Below are 26,060 nucleotides of genomic sequence, written 5' to 3'. Positions count from 1 at the left end.
ACTGGAGCAGACTGCGCCAGAGGACATTTCTGGGGTTATATGGTAGGGAAGCAGCGTGGTCTGAACCCCCTAAAATGGAGTGAATCAAGAAGGGAACATACCTGGATAAACAATCTGGAAAAAACAACCAGGTTGACTGTTCGGGGGACAAGGGAGAGGGGGAGTTGGGTGGGGGGAAGGAAGTGGTGTTAACAAACTCAGGGACAAGGGAACAGTGGTCCAGATTTGGCAGCGAGGAGGGTGTAGGAGGCCTGGTAGGACTTGAGCAAGGGTAATGTAACCGAGGGGAAATGCTGAAACCCAAATGAAGGCTGAGCATGATAGTGGGATAAGAGGAAAGTGAAAGGAAATAGAGGAAAGAACTAGGGGGTAAAGGGAATTTATGGAAGTCTAAATACAGGTATGTACATCTATAAATATATTTATTAAGATGAGGAAACAAATCTATGTGCATATATTTATAAGTTTAGCATTAAGGTAGCAGATGGACATTGGGCCTCCACTCAAGTACGCCCTCAATGCAAGAAGACTTTGTTCTATCAAACTGGCATTCCATGATGCTCACCTTCCTGACATGATCGCTGAAGACATAGTGGGTGCATAAGCAAATGTGGCGAAGAAAGTTGAGGGTGCCCAGCTATTAAAATATATAGCGCCTGGGGTCTTAGAGGCCTAAAGATAATAAATAAGCGGTCATCTAGCTGAGAAGCAACCAAGCCCACATGGAAGAAGCACACCAGCCTGTGTCAAAGGGATCAGGTTTCAGGCATCAAAAAAGGAAAAAAAAAAAAAAAAATCGCATAATTGTGTGCTCTCCTTCCCGATACAATGGCTGAGGACTAATGGGGGCATAAGCAAGTGTGGTGAAGAAAGCCGATGGTGCCTGGCTATCAAAAGATACAGCATCTGGGGTCTTAAAGGCTTGAGGGTAAACAGGTGGCCATCTAGCTCAGAAGCATCAAAGCCCACATGGAAGAAGCACACCTGCCTATGTGATCATGAGGTGTCAAAGGGATCAGGTATCAAGTACCAAGGAACAAAAATCACATCATTGTGAATGAGGGGGAGTACAGAGTGGGAACCCAAAGGCCATTTGTGGGCAACTGAACATCCCCTTACAGAAGGGTCTCGAGGAGGAGACGAGTCAGTCAGGGGGCAGTATAGCAATAATGAAACACACAACTTTCCTCTAGTTTTTAAATGCTTCCCTCCCCCCAACTATCATGATCCCAATTCTACCTTACAAGTCCAGCTGGACCAGAGGATGTACATTGGTACAGATAGGAACTGAAAACACAGGAAATCCAGGACAGATGAGCCCCTCAGGACCAGTGGTAAGAGGGGTGATACCGGTTGGGTTGAGGGAAGGTGGGGTAGAAAGGGCGAACCAGTTACAAGACTCTGCATATAACCTCTTCTCTTGAGGTTGGTCAACAGAAAAGTGGGTGAAGGGAGACGGTGGACAGTGTAAGCTACGACAATGACGTGTAAATTATCAAAGATTCATGAGGGAGGGAGGAAAGGGGAGTGATGGGGAGAGATGAGGAGCTGATGTCAGGGGCTCAAGTGCAAAGCAGATGTTTTGAGAATGATGGGATGGCAACAAATGTGCTTGACACAATGGATGGATGTATGGACTGTGATAAGCACTTATGAGCCCCAATAAAATGATAAAAAAACTGGTCATAACTTGCGATTAGAAATTGCATTAACTTGTAATAAGAAAAAAAAATTAAAAGATTTAGGCCTTGGGGGAAAGAAATGAAATGGCAACAAAAGTAATGTGATGATTGAGGTCACGACATGAGGCACTGTATGAAAGGGTTTAGCGTGAGGAAGGCTGAGAACCACTGCTCTGTAGGGTTTGACACGACATCTGTGAGGGCGCAGACAGCCTCATCTTTATCTCTCAGAGCAGTGGTGAGGTTAAACTGCTCATCTTGAGTCACCTAATGCTTTTACCACAGCGCCACCAGGGCTCCTGCTTCACATACTAGCCATGGGTAGTTAGAAACTGACACCAAAAGGTCTAAGACTGATAACAGCTTCCAAAGGACTAGACGTTCAGGGAATAAATGTAACAGGATACATACAAGAAACTTTGTATACTGTATCCCAAACCCACAAAACACGGATGAGAGAAATTTAAAGCCTGAATGCACAGAGAGCTGTTGGAGACAGTTTTGCCCCCACAGAAATCTGTACATGGACATTACAGTAATTTTTACCTATTATCTCTGCAGACCATACGGGACCCAATGTCTTTCAACTTGAAATGGATAACTAAGCCATGGTACCTCCACACAATGAAACAACATGCAGAACACAAGGTAGCAAATTACTAAAGGATCTGCCCCGAACTGTACACAATGCAAGCTAGACACTAACTCAATTCATGTGGCACTTGGGCTTGGAAGTGGAAACGGACAGAAGACAATGCATAGTTGTTGGGGTAAGAAAGGCTAGCTCCAGAGTTACTATCAACTCGACATAAACGTTTCATAACCCCGAGCAGCCTAATACAGGTGACTTTACCACTTAATTGTAGCCCAGTTGAAAAGGCTCAAATCCATGAATGTAAGCGACATGACACCAATACATCTTTCCACGCGTACTGTCTTCCTGCCCCGAAGCCAACACTGTCCCTGGGCTTGCTCACTGCCTCAACCCAGTGGTCATGTTGCAAACATTCCAGACACAGATCAGACTAGACAAGGGCTTGGCAAACAAACTCTTGAAAAGAACCAGACAACAAATATTTTTTACTTGTCAGGCTCTAAGGACTCTGTCCCCAACCATGACGACTGAACTCTGCCACTGCCACACAGAAGCAGCCAGTAACCAGTTAAGTAAATCATGGGCTGTGGTGAAGGGAAACAGAGTCTGCTGCATTTTCTGACAGGTCTCTAAGTTGCTGCAGCTGACAGACCCTTGTCGGAGGTCAGTGAGCAGGAAGTGCTGAGGCTCCAGCCAAAACATGTCTGACCCCAGGCTGGTGCTGTGTCGCTCTCATGGTTGTGAGGACACAGGTCGATCAGGAATTCTGGTCAGAAGGGCAAAGGACGGAGGCTTCCTAGGTGTAGTTACAGAATTTCACGTCAACTCGAAGATACATGAAAGTGTAGAGGTGGTATTCAACTTCTCCATCACGTCCCGACCTGATGGCACCTCCTTTTCATAAGGAGGGCTCTGAGAATCTCTTCTCTCTGCCTTCTCCTCCCGGCTGACCCTGTGATGCATCCACTACCGCCACTGGATGCACGTGGCTGCATGAGTCTGAAGAGGGACTGATGGACTTGATGTGGACTGGGCTGGGATGTTTTCCTGATGTATAATTACTTCGTGCTATAAAGTTCTTTCTTACACAAATATGAGTGTCACTGGGTTAGTTTCTCTAGTCAACCCGGCCGTACCTATTGGTGCAGCCCGACTAAAGCAGAGTTCGTGACGCGCCCTGGGGTAGGAGGTCTGGCCAGAGGGCAGTCTACTCTTGTGGAGCAAAAGGCCACAAGCAGCACGAGCACGTCCACATCGCCCACCCATTCCGTGTCAGGGCAGCACTGGGGTCAGCAGAGCAGGCAGAAGATGGAGGAGTAACTGCACAGGGCACTGGTGCCACGTTACATCACTACTCTGTGGGCATCTTCCTCCCTGTCCACTTTGCAGCCCAGTCTCAAATGCCTCTATCCCCTTGGAAAACACACCTTCCACAATAAACGCACAAACTTGTACGTACTCGCTACATCGTTAGCCTTCTTGCACTTGTCTGATTTTCAGAAGTAGATTGCCAGGCCTTCCTTTCTCTGTCTAGTCTACCTGAGTCTGGGAACCCAGCTGAAACATGCGCTACACAGGAGGTGGGGGTGCACTGGGCCTGGCTCTCCCACATGGAAGTAGAGAAGGCTATCACTGAACCACCAATTCTCTCTTCCTTTGTTGTAGTCCAAATAAACAATAAACAAACGGTTGCAGAGAAGCCTCCGTGAGAGGCCAGAAGCCGAACCTCCTGGAAGAGTGAGGACATCTCGCAGACCAGACAAGAGCTGGGGCTCTGCATCTCACACTTGTGTCGGTCCGAGAGGAAGAAGTCTCGCAGGAGTGGCGTGTGGGTGAGCGCCTGCACAATGCAGTTCATGAAGCATGTGTTCCCGAGGTTGATCAGTCCTCGCAGGCCTAGGAAGGAGCAGGCAGGGAGCGCCGGTTACCTCTGCACCACATCAGGCTTTGCTCTTTATCAGTTATGTTTCCTGCTCCGTCACTTGCTTTTATTCACTCATTCAACAAAAAGAACAGGAAGGAAAAGTCGCTTTCCTAACATTTCTACCACGTCATATGAACTGCATGATGACCATCCCTCGAGCACACACACTTCACTTCAGCCTTCCTGTGGTGGGCACAATCACTCAAGCAATTCTCCGCATTAACCGTCAGGTGGAACACAAACCAACAATACACACATTCCCTATTTCCTAGAAAACTGAATGCCCATTCCAAACTCCAACATGGATCTTTCTGTGCCCTGCAAATCACTGCGTCCAGCTTCAGCCAGACCCAAGTTGGCGGAGTCCTACCATCCCAACAGGCTGGCAGGGCTGCATCTTTTCCAGGCACCACACTGTACCCCATGCCATTCCCAGGCCCTGGCAGCAAGCAGATGTCGCCATCTCGAGGCCTTACAAGCTCACATTTCCACGTTTACTTTTAAGCCCCAAGATGAAAGCCCACTCAGAAGAGCAAGCAGACAATCAGCCTACCTATGGTGCAGTTGGAGGTGATCTTTCTTCTCTTTGGGTTGTGCTTCAGCAGCTCAAGCTCTCGTTTGGTTGGTTCCCAAGTGGAAAACTTCTCCCCAACACCTACGCAGACGAAGCACAGTTCCAGGTGCTGTTACAACCTTCTCCTTAATTCTGCTCATAAATAAGTGTTGTGAGGAAACACCACCTAGCAGGTTGCTGTGTTTCTAAGAGGCCCATCTTTTTAAAGCACTACGATGCCTAGATGTCTGAGAAGAATACTCACAGGACACTCTGTTAGAAAATGACCTGGGAATAAGCTGTCTGTCCATCCAAAGAAAGGAAACAACCTCCGACTGAAGCCATCCTGACACGAGTGCCAATACGTGTCTCCCCCTCGCATCGAGGCCTCGAGGAGAGATGCTTACGCTATCATCGACTTCTGAGCAAACTAAAACACATGATGATTGAACACAAACATCGATTCCATCTTAATGTCTACCCTGATTCAGGTAAAAGGTGCCTGCTGCGCATAATTCAATACACTTAAGAGATGGTGTCTTGTTGCCAGATGGAATTTTAAAACAATTTCTTCCATGTTCTTCCACGGCATGAGTTTCTTAGGCTGGTCCACGTCTGGCACCAGTAATACATTACAGGCAGACCAATGTTATTCCAAGTCTTCAGAGTGGAGAAAGGAAGATAAAGTCATACAGATTGTTCTCCAGAAGAGATTGTTAACTTCAAGTAATTTTTTTTGATTACTAAAATAATCTATTTACTATCTTCCTTCCTCAAAAAAAAAAAAAAGAGCGTCACTGCTGAAGCAAAATACTAAAGGCAGAGCCCATTAAGCACACGCTAGGAAACATGTTCTCCCTGTAGACATAGAACTGAGAGCGACACATATAAGGGCCTGTATCAGAGACACTCATCAGTCTACTGGGTAAGCGGCATCTTATCTACTACTATCACTGTAAACTGACAATAAGCGTTTGTGGGAAATGAAAACTAAAAACATTACTAATAAAAATCAGGAAAACCAAGATGAGTTATGAAAGAAAATGTTCACATAATGCTTCTGTGTAATCTCTATGTAGATGCCCCAAGAGTTTCTGCACCATGGAGAGAAAGCGACAACCAGGGAGTGATGAGCATTTCCACTATTTTCTACAGCACCAATGTTAAGGACATTTTTCAGGGGTATCTGGTACCAGATCTATTGTGTACCAGTGACGTGTGGCCCATGCACTGCCCTGTAGGCTCTCCCATAAGGGTGTCAGGCCCAGCACAAGAGCACCGTGGCACAGCAGCAGGTTGGCATCTTTCTCAGCCCTGGCAGAGCCCCACTTCACAAGGGAAAAAGCTGCAAGGAGCAGAGCACTGTGCACCTGTGCTGCAGTCACCGCGCCTGCTCCGGCTCCCATGCTCCATGCTTCTGGCCAAGCGAGAAACCCAGAGAGCCGGGTTAGTGGTTCTCCTCCCGACACAGCGCAGCCCAATCTCAGCCTACGCATCAGTCAGCCACCTTCCAACCCACCCCTTGTCTCGTGAGTCACTGCGGTTTCCTTCAGTGAAGTTTGCCAACGACAAGTATGACTGCGGGGACTGCAGGCTTAAGGTACAAACCAAGGAGGCAAATTCCAACAAATTCCAACCTTGCATTTTCCACGCCTTCCGTTGTTCCTCTTTGGCAATGATCTCCATGTCTCTGTCATATATGTAGTCCTGACACAAAAAGCAGTATATGCCTCCATGCATGAGGTCTATGGCTGGAAAGAGAGTGACAGCATTTAATCCAATGTACCACTTCCCAACTCTAAGCCATGAAATTCTGTTCAAGAGGGGTTTCTCCCACACCAGAGCACATATCCTGGGCAGTTGGAAAAGGCTTCTCTGCTCTGAGGGTCAGGTCAAGGTGAAGGAGTCTGAGTAAAAGGGAGCTGCCCCCATACTTGGTGAAGCACCTGGGCAGTCGCTGTGAATTGCTCTAAGCAGCAATCAAGGTAGGACCAGTAACTGGCTTTTGCTCACACAGGACCGCAGTGGCACCACTGGGTGATCTGTGACCAGGTGGGCCTCCCACCCCTCCTAACAGTCCTGTCCCCAGAGGGATGGCATGACCTCCCACCCACCAGGCAAGCTGGTCAAATACTGCTCTACTGCCAGCACTATGCCCCTTTCATCTCATTTTCCACCTACCCACTCTACTGGTTCCCCCCACTCCCACCCCTCACTTCTTCCCTCCCTCCTCTGTGCTCTTGACTGGAGTGGGCAGCCCACCCTGTCTGCTGCCTTGACCATGGACCCACAGTTCAACTCACTTTCGTGGGACCAGTTAGTATATTGAAGTTCCTTCAATTAACTGGTCCCACGAAAGTGGGTTGAGCTGAGCCCTGTACTGCTGTGCAGACTAATTGCCGTTACATTCCTTCTCGTTGTGTGTGTGTGTGTGTGTGTATATATATATATAATTCTTAAGTGTCCTGGTTTTGTTTCTCTAGAGAACCCTGCCTAACACAATGTGGCGCATTATTAAGCAGGATAGCTTATTCTATTATATAATAATATTCTTTTATTACTGAATCAGATTTCAAGAAGAGACCCCAAAAAGCACTGAGAAACCGTCAAAAGATATATTGGTAGAAACCTTCACTAATCCCATAAAAGATGTATTCAAGTAACCTAAGGAACCCAAAATATGGTATCACCAAAACATATTATAATCACAGGTTCCTAAAACTAAAGACCAAAAAAACAAAACCCTAAAAGCAGTTTGGGTAACACAAAAGTCACCTAATGAGGGAGAACCAATACTATTAAACTGACTTCTCAGCAAACACCGTGCAAGCAAGAAGGCAACGGAAACACACGGAATTCCTAAAATAATTAAGAAGAATGATACACAGCAAAATTGTCTCAAGTGATGCTAAAATTATGACCTATCCAGATGGAAATTTGTAAAAATCAGGACACATTACAAGAAATGCTAAAGAGAGTCTTTCAGACAGAGAACTGCAACAGATAGCCTGAGTGAAGTTAAGACATGGAACCACCGTCACCCAGAAATGATTCCAGATGTAACCACCAACTATCAATACTGCAGGGGTGTTAGCCCAGCCCCTAGAGCCCCTCGAGAGGTTCTCAGGCTATAAATTCCACCAGAGCAGATAGCTTCCTCTTTCGCTCCTGGAATGGCGGGGCTTAAACTGCCAACCTTGGTCAGCAGTCCCATGCTTAGCCAATAGAGCAACCGATAGAAATGTCCCCAAAGTGAAATAAACCTGAAAGACTGAACTAGGAAACCAGGGTGTCAAACTGTTATGATGACAACTGCACAACCAACTGATGGAGTAAATGGTGTCCAGGTCTTCCAGAGAGGTCGAGAAAATGTAGAACGGATGCTATAAGCTTGGGATGATTAATAAATTATAGAGTGCCCTCAAAGAAAACTAAGAAACTTTCTCATAAAAATCATGAAAATATTATCAAAATATAAAGGTTCGGTAAACACTAAAACAGCAAGGAAATAAATAAGAAAATTCATAAACAAAATGAACACAGCACAGAAAAAATGTACACAACCAAAAAACCCAGCCCCCTGAGGCACAGCAACCACACAGGATGCCCTTTATAATAGCTCGTCAATGCCCTCGCAAGTACAACAAGAGAGGGAAATTAAAGAGTATCCCAATTGGCAAAGAACAAATGTAAAGCTATCTTTATTTGCAGATCCAGTACATATAAAACCCCAGAGAACTTAAGGCGATGAAAGTGTTAACACTACCCAAAGCATCCTACAGACATAAAGCAATCTCAAATCCCAATCCCATCACCACTCTTTAAAAAGATGGAAAAACTAATCTCAACTTTATAAAGAAGGGAAAGAGATCCCAAATCAGCAAAGCACTACCAAAGAACAAAGTCGGAAGCCTCACAGGGGCGAAGCAAACAGGGTGTGTGTAACAATACTACTTGGAGGGGACAGGTCAGCCTGTGTTACCACTGCCCTGCCTATAAGGAAGTGCGTCTCGAAGGTGGCAGCAGAGCACATCCAAGCTCTCTCGTGAAGTGGCTGAAGAGGCTGCTGAGACTAGACGCATCAGAGACTCAGAGGAGCAGTGGAAGGGCTATCGGGTGCATTCTCCTTATCTGGCTCAAGACTGGGGGCTGTGGAACAGGACAAACTACATTCTTGGCCTACAGAGGAAAAGGCCACAAGGGACCATGTGGTTGAGAGAGTGAGGACCAGAGATTCGGCTGCTGGTTGAGGGGACCAATGACTGTTATCCTTACTATGTGCTGATCCTGACTTGTGGTAACCCGACTTCCCTAACAAATGCTCTTAATTGTCGAGTACTGTCTGAGTCCTATAGGGAGGGCACTGAAATGAATAGATGTGAAGTGCCATGGAGGAACGGTTGGTGTCAGGATGGGTAATGAAGGATGGAGCAGGGAGGAATGTCAGCTCTGCCTCATGGCACTAGGGAATCCAGAGGAAGTCAGATACAGCCCTCCATTGCCATTATAGATCACTGATGCTTTACAGGAAGTTGATGGGGCAATGCCCTGCAGAAGTATAGCTTACAAATAGATGCCTCCTTTTAAGGGACAAGACAATCAAGATGAAGCCTACAGTGGTAGATCATCCAGATCAATTTGTGAGCAAAAAAATGTTTTCAATGCCTAACAGGAGACAACTGACAATAGCAAAAATAGTAGTCAACACAATAACTCTCTCAATTGATTCAATAGCTTACATAATTCTGACTGAAAAATTAAAGTGGAGCACCTTTTCTGGTTAATGGATGCCCAAACTGTTACACCGAGATCTATCGTAGCTAAGAGTAGCTTTCAATGAAAATTTCAAATAAGTGCGACCAAGATCCTAAAACTGTAACAGGAAATGAAACATGGCTTTACCAGTTGTAACAGCACTATGACCCTGAAGGCTGGAAGGAATGCAGTCAAAGCCATTACAACAGCTTTATGGGATGCACGAGGCATTTTGTTTATAGAGACTTTCTGGAGGGTCAAAGAACAATTACTGTAAGAGAGTGTTTTGGGCAAGTTAGAACCCCGTAGCAGAGGAACAAATGGAAACCTTCAGCAGTCCTTCACCACCAAGACAAATGTTCCTGCTCATGCCTCTCATCAAACAAGGGCAATTTTTGGTTTCCAGGGAAGTCGTAAGGCACACACGCACCTTATAGTCCTGATTTCACTCCTGACTTTTTATTTCGTAATCTTAAACTTCAAAGGGTACCCGTTTTTTCCATTAATGTAAAATACTGCATGATGCAATGAAATCCCTAGGACCCTCAATTCTTTACGGATGGACTAACTGGTTAGCACCATTGCTTAAAAAAGGTTTCTTCAGCTTATGCTAAGAAATTAAGTTTACTATTTATCTTCTATTTCCATTTATCCACATACTTTCTGAAGCCTCCTTGTATAACCAGTGTTCACTGTCCCCTTTATGAAGCACCTTTCCTTCCTGAGATGTTCAGGTGATGTTGCCTCACTTGAATCTTAGCTACTCACAATAAACATATTCTACTTATTTTTGGTGTTTCTTCATGCATTTACCTTTCTGACAAAGGTTTCATACCAACTTCAAAACACTGAAGCAAACCCAGTGGCACCAGACAGTAAAGTTACTGTCTCAGAAACCCCTGGGGGCAGGTCCTAGATATAGGGCTGCTATGAGTCGGAATTGACTCAATGGCAGTGTGTTTGAACACCTCCTCCCAAACCCACAGGGTTTCCAAGGCTGTAAAACTTTCGGAAGCAGACTGTCACATCTTTCTCCCCTGATCTGCCGTCTTTGCAGGTGACAGCCAAGTACCTAACCACTACATCATCAGGGCTCCTTAAAACAAAATTCAATCTCAGTAATTTACCACTTAAGATTACATAAAATAACAAACTTCAAAAGCTTAAAGGACAAACCAAGTGGATAGAGGTCAATATAGCTCTTCCCCCACCACTGTAAAGATTGACAGGAGAGCACAGATATTTTAGATGAAAGAGAAATGGACTGTAAATAAAATATTAAATATCCCAAGAAAAGCAAGTTGAGAGGCGTGCCCATCTCTGGAGGTCTGGCAGACCATCTCAGGGGGCAGGAAACTTACCCAGGTTGTGTCGCTTCGACTTTGCATGTTCATGAATGTGTTTCTTTGTGAAGCAGCCAAAGAAGACACAATAGAGGCAGGAGTGGAGCCTGTTCAAATGGACACCGCAGACGTGACAGACGCATGACTTGGCCTGGAAATCAGGGGAGAAAACTGATGAACAGCACGTAGTCGGGCAAAGGGATCCACAGTGGGACTGTGGATGCACACACTGAGTGCTCCTACACTGAAGTCCATTTTGCAAAATCTTTACTCACCCCTAAAAGGCTATTCTGTGACAGCTGTAATATCCTTAGTTACTGAGCTTGCTCTCAACTATGAAAACATACCTAAGTGTATGCCATTTAACACCTTTCAGGACAACATCTGAGCACATACACACTACTGGTCTCAAAGTGTTCTCTCCACAGAGAAAAGCGTCACACCTTTGACTCTTGCAGCAGCAGACGCCGTGGAAAGAGGCAGGCTGAGGCAGCCGGCTGGGCCTTTGTCTGTTGGGTAAGGAAGGTGGCAGCAACAGCAGGCTTTTCCTGTTGCTCCATCAAGTGGTGTAGATGGGAAAGACTGGTGACAAGGATGACGGAAAGCAAGCACCGGTAAGGTTTTAATATGCTGTCTGTACAACGTAATTCCCTACTTCACTGTGGTAGATATATAACTGCTTGTCAATTTGAGGAATAGGAGTATAGTGGTGGAGTCTAGCTTGTCAATCAAATCATAGTCAATGAGGCTTCTGTGTGGGCATGGCCCTCTCCTGAGAATTCAGGGAAGTCCGGTACTTCCTGCTTGGAGGCGGGAGACACTTCTCTCTGCCACTTCCTGGGGGACATTGACGCTGACAAAACACATGGAACTACGCGAGTGGCCTAAGTTGGAGAAGCCACATGGACCTACCCTGATGCAACCAGATCTCTGAAGCTGGAGAAGCCACGTAGAGACCCTGCCAGCGCTGAGATGCTTACAACGCCACTGGAGCCAAAGACTTTCCATCCAGTGGCCTGTGATCGTCCTGCATTTGGTGTCATTGTATGTGTTTCATGAGTCTGAGGAGGACTTTTATAGATTGGTATCAGACATATGGGCTAATATCGGACTTATGAACTTGATCTGGACTAGGTTGGGATGTTTTCTCAATGTTCAATTGCTCTTGTATATAAATCTCTCTTTAAAAATCTTTCTTATACACACGTGTGTCCATGGATTAGTTCTGCTAGTCTACCTAGACTAATACATTCACCCACCACATCACAGACATTGAAGCAACACGTACCTGCATTCATGGGGGGGCTTCAATTATTGGAAAAATGAATTTAAAAGATAAAAGAATTTTGGGGTGGTAGGGGTGGGGCAGAGAAGGAACACACAAAGAAATAAAATTAACAGAATTTGTCCATGATCTTTTTGAAGCCCTTTCATATTTATGGTTGCAAGTGGGCAAATTAGTTCTATATGTACACACTATTCACACTGTCTCTAAAGCAATAACTGGTGAAGACAATGGCATTACAAAATAGAGTAGCTCTTGATGGTTTATCTACCTGCTTCCCAAGAAGGAAATCTAAACTTTGGTATAAAGGAAATGGCTGTGACATGTTATTGACATCTAAGTAGAAGTCTCTTTAGATGCATGCAGTCACTGCAGAAGTTCAAGACTGGAGATGCAATGAGGCTGCAGATGCTCTCGTATCTGTGGTCGCAGTTCACAAATTTGACTTGGTGGTCATGACTTACACATTTTCCTCATTTTGAGCCTTTACATTACATGACTGAGCTGCTTGGTGTCTGGGATCTTGGGAGCAGCCAACTAACGTACAGCAGATTGGCTTATTCTGACTAGAGAGCTGGCAAAGAGAAGAGGCTAAAGAACCAACCAGAATAACCGATGTTTCACAAAAAGGAACCTCACAAAGTGACACCTGATACCCATAAAGTTGGTAGTTCAGAGGCACCAGCGGCTCCGTGGAGGAAGTGGAGGGTATCTGCTCCCATGAAGATTCACATCCTTGGAAACTCTACAGAAGGTAGCTAGGAGTCGCACTGACTTAACCCTAGTGGAGTTTGGGGTATGAGGTCCACAGATACTAACCTGGTGCCCAGCCAATATCTACTGATCAGAGATTCTAACTTAATCATGATCAGAAGGGGGGAAAAGATGACTAGGAAAATTAACAAGATATTTTACTTTGATTTCCCCCCATCTATGAAACCAAATATTAATCATAAAGAGCCGGCTAGGAACTGCTCTACAGCATTGTAAGCCTGTCTTCTTCTAGAAAAGGATAGCTGTCAACCCACCTCCTACTTTAAACCTTAGAGTCTCAAGGAAATAAGTGGGTGGAAGGTCAAATGATGGCCAACTTACAGCAACCAGGGCAGAAGTAACCTGGCATCAGTTGATCTCAATAAATCGATGGGGGTGTGTTTCAATCAACCATGTTAAATTTAGCCAATGGTGAGCTATTTTTCTCTCCTAAGCTGCCCTGGACCACTTATTTGTCAAATAGTTGTACTGTGGTGCTTTGTGGGTTGCTGTGATGGTGGAAGCGATGTCTGTATTTTAAATACCAGCAGGGTCACCCAAAGTGAACAGGCTTCAGTGGAGCTTCCAGAATACAAAGGAATAAATAGGCTTGTCCACTTCTGAAGAATTAGTTGCTGGAAAATTTATGGATAGAAAGGAAACATTGTCAGATACAGAAAACCTAAGGACTAGAAGGAGACCACGGTCAGAGATGCTGCCAGGAGATGAGCCCCTCAAGTCAGAAAGCACTCACAACCTGACTGAGGAAGAGCTACCTTCTCAAAGCAGAGTCCACCTAACGACACGACCGGAGGGAGTCAAGCAAGCAGGAGTAAAGCCTTCAGGACGTTCATTTGCTGTGGATGCGACTCAAAATGAGAAGCAGCAGCTGCAAATACCCACTAATAACCAGAACTTGAGTAGTGTGAAGTCAGTCTGGGATGTTTGAATCTAGGGAAATGGGAAGTTCTCACAAATACAATGGAACCCACAAAGATCGCTAACGGTACTGGGCGTTTTGAATTAGGCAGTCACATGGCTTGTGATGCCAGCAACGGCAGAATGACGAGGAATTAAGTCAGATTCCCGGTCAAACACGACATTTCAAGATCTACTTTGAAGTACGATGCTGTCTTTGATAGGGACAATACCCCTCAGCATACAAGGAAATCCAATGAAGACCATTACTATTCAAATGTACACAGTAGCCACTAACACCAGTGATGCAGAAATTGAAGAAATCTACCAACATCATTAGCCTGAAATTGATCAACCGTGCAATCAGGATGCATTGATAATTACTGATGATTGGAATATACAAGTTGGAACCCAAGAGAAAGGAACAGTAACTGGAAAACATAGAATTTTGCGATTCCAACTACATAAAAAGACCTTTTTTCTTTTTCCTAAAATCATTTTATTGGGGGCTTGTACAACTCTTATCACAAGCCATATATCCATATGTCAAATACATTTGTTGCCATCATCATTTTCAAAACACTTTCTTTCTACTTGAGCCCTTGGTATCAGCTCCTCATTTTCCCCTCCTCCCTCCCCTTCATGAGCCCATTGATCATTTATAAATTATTATTTTTTCATGTCATACACTGATGTCTCCCTTCACCCACTTCCTGTTGTCCATCCCTGAAAAGACCTTTTTTCAATAACATAAAAAACAATTAATCACACCAACTTCTCCAGATGGAATCAACAGAAATTCAAGTGCCTGTGTAGTACAAGGAAAGAGAAAACCGAGCAACTCAAAATGAGCAAGCTAAAAGCAGGCCAGGGGCTGCCGTAGAGCAGAGCATCATCATGCAGATGTTAGTTGAGGTTGAGGAGGAAGAGACGGAAAACAAGTCCACAGGGGTCATTGTATGACCTCGAGTCTATACCCACCTGAATTTCAAGAACATCTCCAGAACAAATCTGACACACTGAACACTAATGGCAAAAGACCCGCCGAGTTGTGGGGGTGTATCAAGAACATCATGCATGAAGAAAGTAAAGGGTCACTAAAAAGGAAGGGGAGAAAGAAAAGATCAGTGGAGATGTCAGAAGAGATCGAAAGTTGCCCTGAAATGTAGAGTGGCTAAGGCAGATGGAAGAAACGACGAGGTAAACGAGCTGATTGGAACATTTCAAAGGGCGGCTTGAGAAGGCAAAGTAAAATGTTACAATGAAATGTGCACTGACCATGGGCTAAGAAAACAAAGAACACACGCCGTTTACCTTAAACTGTAAGAACTCAAGAACACAAAATCTGGCTTCGAGGTGCAGTATTAAGAGTCTATGCACAAGACATCGAATGATTCAGGAAGCATCAAAAGATTTCAACAGTCACTGTACTGAAAAAACGAGTCCACACCCAACCACTTCCAGAGCAAGAACCAATGGCACTGAAAGCACAACTGTAGGCGTCACTGAAAGCAGCAGCCAAGACAGGCTCCGGGAATGGGTGGCAGGCCAACAGAATGTTTCGACAGGCAGATGGAACACTGGGAGCACTCACTCAACTCTGCAAGGAAAACTGGAAGGCAGCTGCTCGAGTCAGCCGACTGGAAGAGATCCTATTTGTACCCACTCTAAAGGAAGGTGACCCACCAGAACACTCCAAGTACAGAGTCATATTGCTGCTAACATACAAGTACAATTTTGCTGAAGACCTCAACAATGATTGTCGCAGTACATTGACAGGGAGCTGCTGCTAGCTGCCAGGCAGGATTCCGAAGAGGACATGGAACAAGGGTTATCATTGCTGAGGTCAGATGGATCTTGGCTCCAAGCGGAGAAGACCAGAAAGATTTTTACTTGTGTTTACTGACTAGTCAACTGTGTGGATCACAACAAGTATGGCTACTCTGGGAAAGAACGAGAATTCCCGTAGAACTCGTCCATGGATCAACAGGCAGTGTGTGAACAGAACAAGGGCAAACTCATAACCCACTGAGCCCCATGCCACTTCCCCACTAGCAAGCCGCACTGCCTGAGGGCTTACTGTGAGTTGGAATGGATTTAAAATTAAGAAAGGTGTGTGTCAGGGCTGTTCCTCCCAACTGTATTTGTTCAATTTGTATGCTGAGCAAATCATCAGAGAAGTTCAATTATATGACGAAGAATGTTTCATGAGATAGGCAGAAAACGCAGCTTGCTTGCTCAAAGTGGAGGACTTGAAGCACTTGCTGATGCAGATCAAGCACTGCAACCTTTAGTATGGATTACAACTCAATGTAAAGCCCCAAATTTTCACAACTGGGTCAATAGACAACATAATGCAACTGGGAAAAGATTAAAGCTGTCAAAGATTTCATCTTGCTTGGACCCACAATCAATGCTCATGGAAACAGCAGTCAAGAGATCAAATGACATACAGCACTGGGTAAGTCTGACGCATCTGAATCATGGTGCTGGCAAACAATATCACCAGGACCATGGATTGCCAGAAGAGCAAACAAATCTGTTTTGGAGTAAGTACGGCCAGCATGCTCCTTAGAAGCTAAAATGGTGGGATTTTGTCTTACCTACTTTGGGTGTGTCATCATGAGACTAACCCGCCCCTGGAGAAGGACATCATGCTTGGTAGGATGGGGTGGCAGCACGAGTGTAAGACTTTTGACAAAATGGACCGACACAGTAGCTGCAACAACGAGCTGAACATGACAGTTGTGAGAGTGGCCCTGAGGGTCACCACAAGTCAGAAGGGGCTAGATGGCACGGAAAGAGATGCCTGGCTATTGCTAGTTAAAGTGATGGGCTTGGAGAGAACGGTGTGGCAGTCTATTACTGTGCGTTGGGGATAAACGCCAGGGCAACAGGATTGCTGTTGTCTGATGACGCAGTGGTTAAAGTGCTGGGCTGTTCATCAAAAGGCCTGCTGTCTAAGCCCACCAACTGCTCCATAGGAGAGAAGATCTGATAATCTAACCTCTGAACAATCTACAACCAAGGTATGGTAAATTGAAATTCCTTGGTATGGTTCTTCTATCCAGTCTTTGTAACTCACACCAATTGAAATAAAACTAAAAACAAAAAAACAAACTCATCACCATCGAATCCATTTTGACTCATAAAAACCCATAGGAGTATACTCTTGTGTACATAAAGACTGTAAATTTTTATGGAGTAGAAATCCTCATCGTTCTCTCCTCAGGAGTGTCTGCTCGTTTTGAACTACTGCACCTGTGGTTAGCAGTCCAACCCACTAACCCCCTATGCCACTTCCCCACTAGCAAGGTGTACTGCCAGGGGCCTTACTGTGAGTTGGAATGGATTCAAGGGCACACAACAGGTACACACTTACAAATTTTAAGAGGTCTGGAAGACCCAGACAGAAGACCAATCTTAACTGGTTATCTGAATGTGGGGAGAACTTTCCCTTCTGTAATCTATAAGCCCTTTTGACATTTTATTTTCTTTCAGGGTAGAACGCGAATGCAGTCCCCCACTACCACAAATTACGCAGTCGAGTTTCCCACATTTGGGGAAATTGCAGGGTCTGCACATACGGAGTGCAATGGATAAGCCTCGCCCTGGGGAAACCGCCTTCGTGATCATAGTGTCTCCCCTGCCAGGTATTTTTTTTTAAACAATTTATTAGGGGCTCATACAATTCTTATCACAGTTCATACATATACATACATCAATTGTATAAAGCACATCTGTACAGTCTTTGCCCTAATCATTTTTTCTCTTTTCTTTTTTTACATTTTATTAGGGACTCATACAACTCTTATCACCATCCATACATATACATACATCAATTGTATAAAGCACATCCATACATTCCCTGCCCCAATCATTCTCAAGGCATTTGCTCTCCACTTAAGCCCCTCAGGTCCTCTTTTTTTTCCCCTCCCTCCCCTTTCCCCCCTCCCTCATGTGCCCTTGGTAATTTATACCTCGTTATTTTGTCATATCTTGCCCTATCCGGAGTCTCCCTTCCCCCCTTCTCTGCTGTCCCTCTCCCAGGGAAGAGGTCACATGTGGATCCTTGTAATCAGTTCCCCCTTTCCAACCCACTCACCCTCCACTCTCCCAGCATCGCCCCTCACACCCTTGGTCCTGAAGGTATCATCCACCCTGGATTCCCTGTACCTCCAGCCCTCATATGTACCAGTGTACAGCCTCTGTCCTATCCAGCCCTGCAAGGTAGAATTCGGATCATGGTAGTTGAGGGGAGGAAGCATCCAGGATCTGGGGGAAAGCTGTGTTCTTCATCGGTACTACCTCGCTCCCTGACTGACCCATCTCCTCTCCTAAACCCCTCTATGAGGGGATCTCCAGTGCCCGACACTTGGGCCTTGGGTCTCCACTCTGCACTTCCCCCTTCATTTAATATGGTATATATATACATATACACATATATACACATACATACACACACTTATATCGTTGCTTTTTTTTGCATGATGCCTTATACCTGGTCCCTTGGGACCTCGTGATCGCACTGGCCGGTGTGCTTCTTCCATGTGAGCTTTTTTGCTTCTGAGCGAGATGGCCGCTTGTTCACCTTCAAGCCTTTAAGACCCCAGACACTATCTCTTTTGATAGCCGGGCACCATCAGCTTTCTTCACCACATTTGCTTATGCACCCATTTGTCTTCAGCGATCCTATCATGGAGGTGTGCAGTCAATGATATGATTTTTTGTTCTTTGATGCCTGGTAACTGATCCCTTTGGGACCACTCGATCACACAGGCTGGTGTGTTCTTCCATGTGGACTTTGTTGCTTCTGAGCTAGATAGATGGCCGCTTGTTTATCTTCAAGCCTTTAAGACCCCAGTCACTATCTCTTTTGATAGCCGGGCACCATCAGCTTTCTTCACCACATTTACTTGTTCACCGCCAGGTAAGTATTTTATATACTGAAAATGTATTTATATGATCACCCTTCTCATTATTTTTTTTTAGAAATACACAGATTCATGGATTTTAAGCTTCCACTATAAATCTAACCAGCGTCTGAACACTGGGAATTACTTACACAATCCATTTTAGGAGCAACTAAATATTCTATGTATAGGAATTTGCATTAATGCCAACAAATATTCTTACACCGTGAGGCAAACATAAAGTCTTGCTACAGATTAAATATATATTGGACAACTGAATTCAATTCCTCATGGCAGAAGCTCAGCGTGTCTTTGTGATCACAGAAAAGTTAATCTGCATCTCCTTTAGGAGCTTGGACTTGACTTTGGTCCTCAGTCAACAACAAAAGAGGGAAGCATTCCAGCTTCTTCCAAAAAGTATCCATCCCACAAGCATAGAAACAAAAATGTTAGCATGAGGTATGCTTTCCTGCGCCTGATTCATAACAGTAACAAAATTACAGTTATGAAGTAGCAATGAAAATAATTTTATGGTTGGAGGGGTGTCTCCAAAACATGAGGAACTGTATTAAAGGGTGGCATTAGGAAGGTTGAGAGCCACTGCTCTAGACTATCTCGCAAGCTAAACCAAAATTATCAATAATGTTTGACAAGTCATCTCCACTTACGGGAAAGTACATTTGGTTACAGAAAAGCAGCTGTGTTGAAGATGCTCAGAAGACAAACTCACTGTCAGTTCTGATTCCTAACTACTCCATAGGGCAGAGTAGAACTAACTACCTTGGGTTCCCGAGATTGCAAATTCTTATCAGAGCAGACACTTTCTCCTGAGGAGCAGCTGGTCGATTCCAGCCATGGGCCTGCGGTTGGGGTCACCACGACATGAGGAACTGTATTAAAGGGTCACGGCATTAGGAAGATTGAGAACCATGCTCTGAAGTGATACACCAAAAATCAAACCGACTGCCATCGAGTCAATTCTGACTCGTAGTGACCCCTTATATGGTTTTTGGTACTGTAACTCTTAAGAGTAGGGAATCCAGGACAGATAAACCGCCCAGGACCGATAATGACAGCAGAGATACTAGGAGGATACAATGATAAACAATACATATAACCCCCTCTCTGGGGGACAGACAACCAAAAAGTAGGTGAAGGGAGACATCAGACCGTGTAAGACATGACAAAATAATAATAATTTATAAATTATCAAGCGCTCATGAGGGAGGGGGGAGTGGAGAGGGAGGGGAAAATGAGGAGCTGATACCAAGGGCCCAAGCAGAAAGCAAATGTTTTGAGAATGATGATGGCAACAAATGTACAAATGTGCTTGACACAATGGATGGATGGATGGATTGTGATAAGAGTTGTATGAGCCCCCAATAAAATGATTAAAAAGAAACAACCAAAAAACCCACTGTTACCACCAAATGTTGATGAGAACGTAAGAGAAAAAAAGAGTAGGAAACCTTGGCTTTCTTCCACAAAGCAACTGGGGTGGCAACAGCCCGATGCTTAACGCAGAGCCACCCCAGCTCATTTTAAAGTGGTAAGAGATGATATTTCATATGTCAAAATATAAAGGCGAGGGTCCCCTGTGGCATTATTATTGTTAGCGGAGTCAATTCTGACTGAGGTCAACTTCAGGTTCAGAGCTGAACCACCCCACAGGGTCTGCAAGGCTGTGACCTTTTGGAAGCAGGACAGCTGGGCTATCTTCCGGGGTGCCCCTGGGTTTATACTACCAACCTATCAGCTGGTACTCATGCACTTAAACATTTGTACCACCACTGACTCCTAATCTGTGGGGACGTTTTTAAGCTGAGCAGTATGAAACTTTTACTTTGATTCCATTACAATACCAAACTGGAGAGAAAGTTATCAAATCAAATCTGTTCTCACTCCTTGTCTAATCAAAAGAATCAAATTTTGGATCTGTAGCCATAAGCCACCTCTACTAAGATAAAGCATTTTAACTCCCATGCACCCAGGATTCATTTCTGTAGTTAACTGCATAGCTGTGCGGTGCTACGTGTCAATCTCCTAAGGCATCTTTGTACAGATTTTAACTGAAACTGCAGTATTTTTGCTGAGAATGTCTGATCTTGAGAAAGAAGCTAATGCACTGAGCTTAAGCATCTGCTGAGAACTGTATGCAAACTGTCAAATGTGCCTTAATCACTCTCAATCACCAAGGTTAAACTATTTCCCAAGACAATTCTTCCCTCACTGAGCCACTAGTGCTAGGAATAGTTCGACCCAAACTTGAAATAATCCATGAAAATGATCCCCAAAGAGAAAACGAGAGGCTGACATCACAAGTTGACTGCTGGTATACGCCCGAAGGTACTGCAATACTGACAGCCCTGAATTCTGAAAGAAGCGTGTATCACCTCCCCTTCTACAGAGCTCAAATTCTCTCCAGTAATGCAAGATGCGGCTAGCAGCTTTCACACAAAGCAGCACGTCATTTCAGAAAGTATGAGTATTCTGAACCATAGAAAGAAAATTTCCTTTCTTTAGGAAACAAGGCCGAGTTAAGGATGTTTTTCCTTGACTGCTTAATTCTTTGTTTAAAACTGGAGGAAGAGCTGGGATTCCTACTCAAATCAAAGGTGGAAATAACCCTACATACATCACATTAAGTGTAATCAAATTCATTTTATAGGGAAGCATTTGGGAGAGTAAGACTACTGCCTATACAAAGCACACAATTCCATCTGCAAATCATGATCTAAGTGTGCCCGGGCTCTCCCGAGAGAAATCCATCTTACCTCTGGTTTTAATTCATTCGAAGACCAACTTCATTACCAAAGAACTCAAAACACCTGAAATCTGATGCTTACCCTTCCCTACAATCTCAGTGGTCTGTTGGTTTTTCCTTCCCATTAAAAAGCTACATGACAGGTAAACTGCTCAACTCGCTCCTCATCTTGCTCTGCAATTGTCAGAGAAAAAAACCAACCGCAAAAAATGCAGTCTAGGGAGGGAGGGGAAAAATGAGGAGCTGATGCCAGGGGCTTATGTGGAGAGCAAATGTTTTGAGAATGATGAGGGCGATGAATGCACAAACGTGCTTTACACAACTGATGTATGTATGGATTGTGGTAAGAGTTGTATGAGCCCCTAATAAAATAATTTTTTATAAAAAAAGGCAGTCTGTACAGATGTGCTTTATACAATTGATGTATGTATATGTATGAACTGTGATAAGAATTGTATGAGCCCCTAATAAATTGTTAAAATTTAAAAAAAAGGCAGTCTATTCAGCTAGGAATTAAAAGTAAACTAAGAGTGCATTCTAATTACCAAATCATTAGTAGTCCAATTGTCGGGATGTACACAATGTCTGAAAGACGGCGAATCACAATGTATTTCCTCAAAGCCTCACAGAAAGGGTTCAATTCCTTGCCTTCAAATTCCTGTTTTTCCACCGTCCCACCTAAGCGTGCCTTTGGAATCCGCTCAAGTGGTACAAGTGATTCACCAAACTTCCATACAAATCTGCAGTCGCTGCTCGGCGTCGAGACCTGGACACCTTTCTCACTGCACTCCCTCTGCGCCCCGCGCTGACCCGGAGGCCGCGGGGCGACGCCATCTAGCCAACGGCTCCTCCCAACCCCAGCACCTGGCGGGGGTGCGCCCAAGGGTCACGGCAATGGCTACCGGCCCTCGCCGTGTGGCTCCTCCGTCTCCCTGGCGCCCACGGCCCTGCTCGTGGGCGGGAATGGACACGCGAATAAAGGCTATCTGAGCAGGTGGCAGGGGCCCACGGCAGGCTGGCAGGCCCCCATTGTTCTCCCCTCCCCCCAGGTGCATCCGTTGCCCACACTCCCCAGCATCCCCGCCCGGCGGACTGTAGTTTCCCGTTTCTTCCCGGAGGTCAAGTTGAAGCGCCAACTATCGCGCAGGAGCAGCCCCTGGGCGACGCCGACGGCCTCCCCCGAGGCGCTCGCCTCTCACGACCCCAGGTAAGTACCGCAAGCCCACCGAAGGCCGCCCCCGCGGCGGAGGGCCTCCCGAGGGAGGGAATGGGGAAGGCGAGGGAGGAAAGTGGAGGCCGAGGACATTCCCAAGAGTAGGAAGTCGACCAGCCGAGGAAGGGAAGGAGGAGATCCGCCGCCCCTCCCCCGGATCCCTCGGCCCCCGCCCGTCGCCCGCGAGGTGGGCAGCCCCTGGCCGAGCTCCTGGCGGAGTCCCCCACCTTGCGCTTGCGGGCCTCGGCGGTGCCGCTCCACACGAAGCACTGGTAGATGGCGCGCAGGTTCTGCTTCCAGTTGTCCACCTTGAAGCTGCTCAAGTGCGAGCAGCCCGGCGGCGCCACCGCCAGCTCCGCGTCCATGGCCTCGCCCTCCACCTCCACCCGGGTGGCCGGAGGGGGCAGGGCCCGGCCGCGAGCGGGCGGCGGCGGCGAGGACGTGGACGACGCCAGGGCGGCGCCGGGCCGAGCGGGGAACAAAGGCTGAGGCGGCGCACGACCGCCGGCCTCGGGGTCTGCAGGGGTCTGGGCGGCGCCGGGGAGATCACCGCAAACCTCGCCCGCCTCACTGCGCAGGCGCCGCTTCGCGCCGTAAGGCCCGCCCCTCGGAGGAGTGGGCGGGGAAAGCGGTGCCAGCGAAGGCTTACTCCCGGGCGAACGCTATTGGCAGTTTGGCCAGCTTGCGGCCCCGCCCAGCACTTCCATTGGCTGACTTTGCTGTCCGTCTGCCTCGGAGCTGTCTCTGGGGCCGCGCTGCTTCTGACACTGCGCGAGGGGAATGATGTGGATTGGCCGGCGCCAGATGTCTGTCAAGGCTCTGAACCGGTTTGCACCGGCTTGAGCTTTGCCGCAAAGAGGCGGAGCAACGCGCCCGGGAGGTGCAAAGCCCTGCGTCTTGCAAACTGCTTCCTGCGCCTGTGTCCTGAGCGCCCAGGCTGCCTTGCGTTTCCTGCAGGACTCTATCTTGGTAGCCTTTCGTGGGCATCGTAGATCCCTAGCCTTGCCTTAGAGATGTCGGCTGCCGACGTTTTGTGGCTCTCCGACAGAAATGGGACTTGAGTCGCAGCGTATTTAAAATTGTGAATGCCTGGGGAGGGAGGGGAGGGGGGGGGAAAGAGGACCTGATGCAAGGGGCTTAAGTGGAGAGCAAATGCCTTGAGAATGATTGGGGCAGGGAATGTATGGATGTGCTTTATACAATTGATGTATGTATATGTTTGGATTGTGGTCAGAGTTGTATGAGTCCCTAATAAAATGTAAAAGAAGAAAAGAGAAAAAAATGATTAGGGCAAAGACTGTACAGATGTGCTTTATACAATTGATGTATGTATATGTATGAACTGTGAAAAGAATTGTATGAGCCCCAATAAATTGTTAAAAAAAAAATTGTGAATGCCCTCCAAAAACAAAACAAACGCACTGCCGGCCATCGAGTTGATTCCGACCCAATCTAGTCCAGGATAGAACTGTCCCTGTGGGTTTCAGAGACTACACGGGAGTAGAAAGCTGGCTTTCTCCCTGGTCCCTTCTACACACTGCGGTCAAACAGGCTGGTGTGCTTCTTCCATGTGGGCTTTGATGCTTCTTAGCTAGATGGCTGCTTGTTTATCTTCAAGTCTTTAAGACCCCACATAGCTAGGCACCATCAGCTTTCTTCACCACATTTGCTTATGCACACATATTTCTTCAGCAATACCACAAGGGCTCCTTATATGAATATTCTAAAGTTGTATTTTTTAATCAAAAGCTCAGAGCCAAAAAGGAAACATGGCTTAACTGATCAACAAATGAATGGATAAGTGAAATGTGATATATGTATCTTGTGCTCCAAATTAAAACATGCTTTTGTTGTTAGAGGCCTTGAGTCAGTTCTGACCCATAGCGACCATTCGTGCAACAGAACAAAACACAGCAAGGTCCTGCACCATCCTCACAATTGTTCCCATGCCCAAGCCCATTGTTGCAGCCACGGTGTCCATCCACCTCCTGGAGGGCCTTCCCCCTCCTTCATGACCCTCTGCCTTACCAAAGGTAATGTCCTCCTCCAGGGGCTGGTCTCTCCTGACAACATCTCCAATGTATGGAAGACAAGTCTGGCCATCCTTTCCCCTAAGGAGCACTCTGGCTGTACTTCTCCAATACAGTTGTGTTTGTCTTTTTAGCAGTCCGTGGCAGTTTTATTTATTTATGTTTTTTCCAGAAATTGTAAGTTTATTCCTACAAGTCCTTGGTTGCAGAAGGAACACAACCAGGTTTCTTCTCGGAGCTGTTTCAGAGGGCAGTTCTGATGACACAAGTTAAGATACAAGAAACAGCCCGTGGCAGTTTTAATAATCTTCTCCAGCACAATTCAAATGCACCGGTTCTTCCATCTTCCTTGTTCAATTCCCAACTCCCTCTGCAGTGGGGAGCACAGTCCTTCCTCATTGTCTGTATTTAATCTGGAAGTTCTGCTCGAACATGCTCACTTGGGCGACCTTGCTGGCCTTTGAAATACCAGGGACACAGCTTCCAGCATCACAGCAACACACAAGCGACCACAGTACAACAAGACAGACACACAGTGGACATACGCTGTAGACTCTTTTATTTAGCTTTAAACAGGACAAAGACAACATAAAGACAACACCTTGAAGGGGCATCATCAGCATGTACAGACACTCGCATGAAGATTCCTGATTTATGATCAGAGGGCTAATTAAAAACAAAATCAAACCCACTGCTATGAGTTGATTCCAATTCACAGTGCCCCCTAAGTAGGGTTTCCTATAGTGTAACTCTTTTCAGGAACAGATAACCTCATCTACAGAACTAGCCCCATTGCAAATAACAGTCCAGTGTTTACTAGACAAGCCACCAAGGATTATAGGACAATTAGGAATCACAGAAAATTTATTAGACTGGGTTAACTAGAGAAACAAATCCAGTGACACTCATATATGTATAAGAAAGAGCTTTATTGTACAAATGTGCTTGACAGAATGGATGAATGTATGGATTGTAATGTTGTATGAGCCCCTGTCAGGGGATGCCAGCCCCTACACATCTTTACGAGTCTGGTAGGCACAATTGTACAGCGATAATAAGTCAAGATCATAGTAAAGTTATAGAGAGCATGAGAGATAGAAGAGAAGTATTGCAATAAATGGAGTCAGACACAATCATGGTGCATGCTCACCTCTACCCGCTTGATGGTCCACGTGGAGGGAGAGAGAGTCTTTAATGCTAGCCCAGCCTTTTTATCTTCTCTGGGGACATGCAAGCCCCCTAATTACAGGTGAGGTCATACGTCACAGGAAGGGGTTGTCTTGTAGGTATTACAGTAATGAGAGGGAGTAGTCTAGGGACATACAAGTAATA

At 45.8% G+C, this 26,060-nt stretch overlaps 1 protein-coding gene and 1 non-coding gene across 2 annotated transcripts in view; both read right to left on the bottom strand.

The window, feature by feature from the left end:
- USP22 (ubiquitin specific peptidase 22) overlaps positions 1-23,266 on the bottom strand; it is a 41,423-nt gene extending 18,157 nt beyond the window's left edge. The window contains exons 1-5 of the mRNA XM_075560927.1: positions 22,926-23,266; positions 10,871-11,003; positions 6,392-6,505; positions 4,755-4,856; positions 4,004-4,173 (exon numbers count right to left, since the gene is read on the bottom strand). Coding sequence (XP_075417042.1) covers positions 4,004-4,173; positions 4,755-4,856; positions 6,392-6,505; positions 10,871-11,003; positions 22,926-23,063 — 657 coding nt within the window. The 5' untranslated portion in view covers positions 23,064-23,266. The remainder of the gene's footprint in view (positions 1-4,003; positions 4,174-4,754; positions 4,857-6,391; positions 6,506-10,870; positions 11,004-22,925) is intronic.
- Positions 17,307-17,469, bottom strand: LOC142460281 (U1 spliceosomal RNA). Its single transcript, XR_012786523.1, has one exon. It is a non-coding gene; the product is annotated as a U1 spliceosomal RNA (small nuclear RNA).
- Positions 23,267-26,060: the final 2,794 nt, after the last annotated feature.

This window comes from Tenrec ecaudatus, chromosome 10 (assembly GCF_050624435.1).
Source record: "Tenrec ecaudatus isolate mTenEca1 chromosome 10, mTenEca1.hap1, whole genome shotgun sequence".
Taxonomy (NCBI): Eukaryota; Metazoa; Chordata; class Mammalia; order Afrosoricida; family Tenrecidae; genus Tenrec; species Tenrec ecaudatus.
The sequence above is the reverse complement of the archived record's forward strand: the minus strand, read 5'-3'. Positions and strand labels throughout refer to the sequence as shown.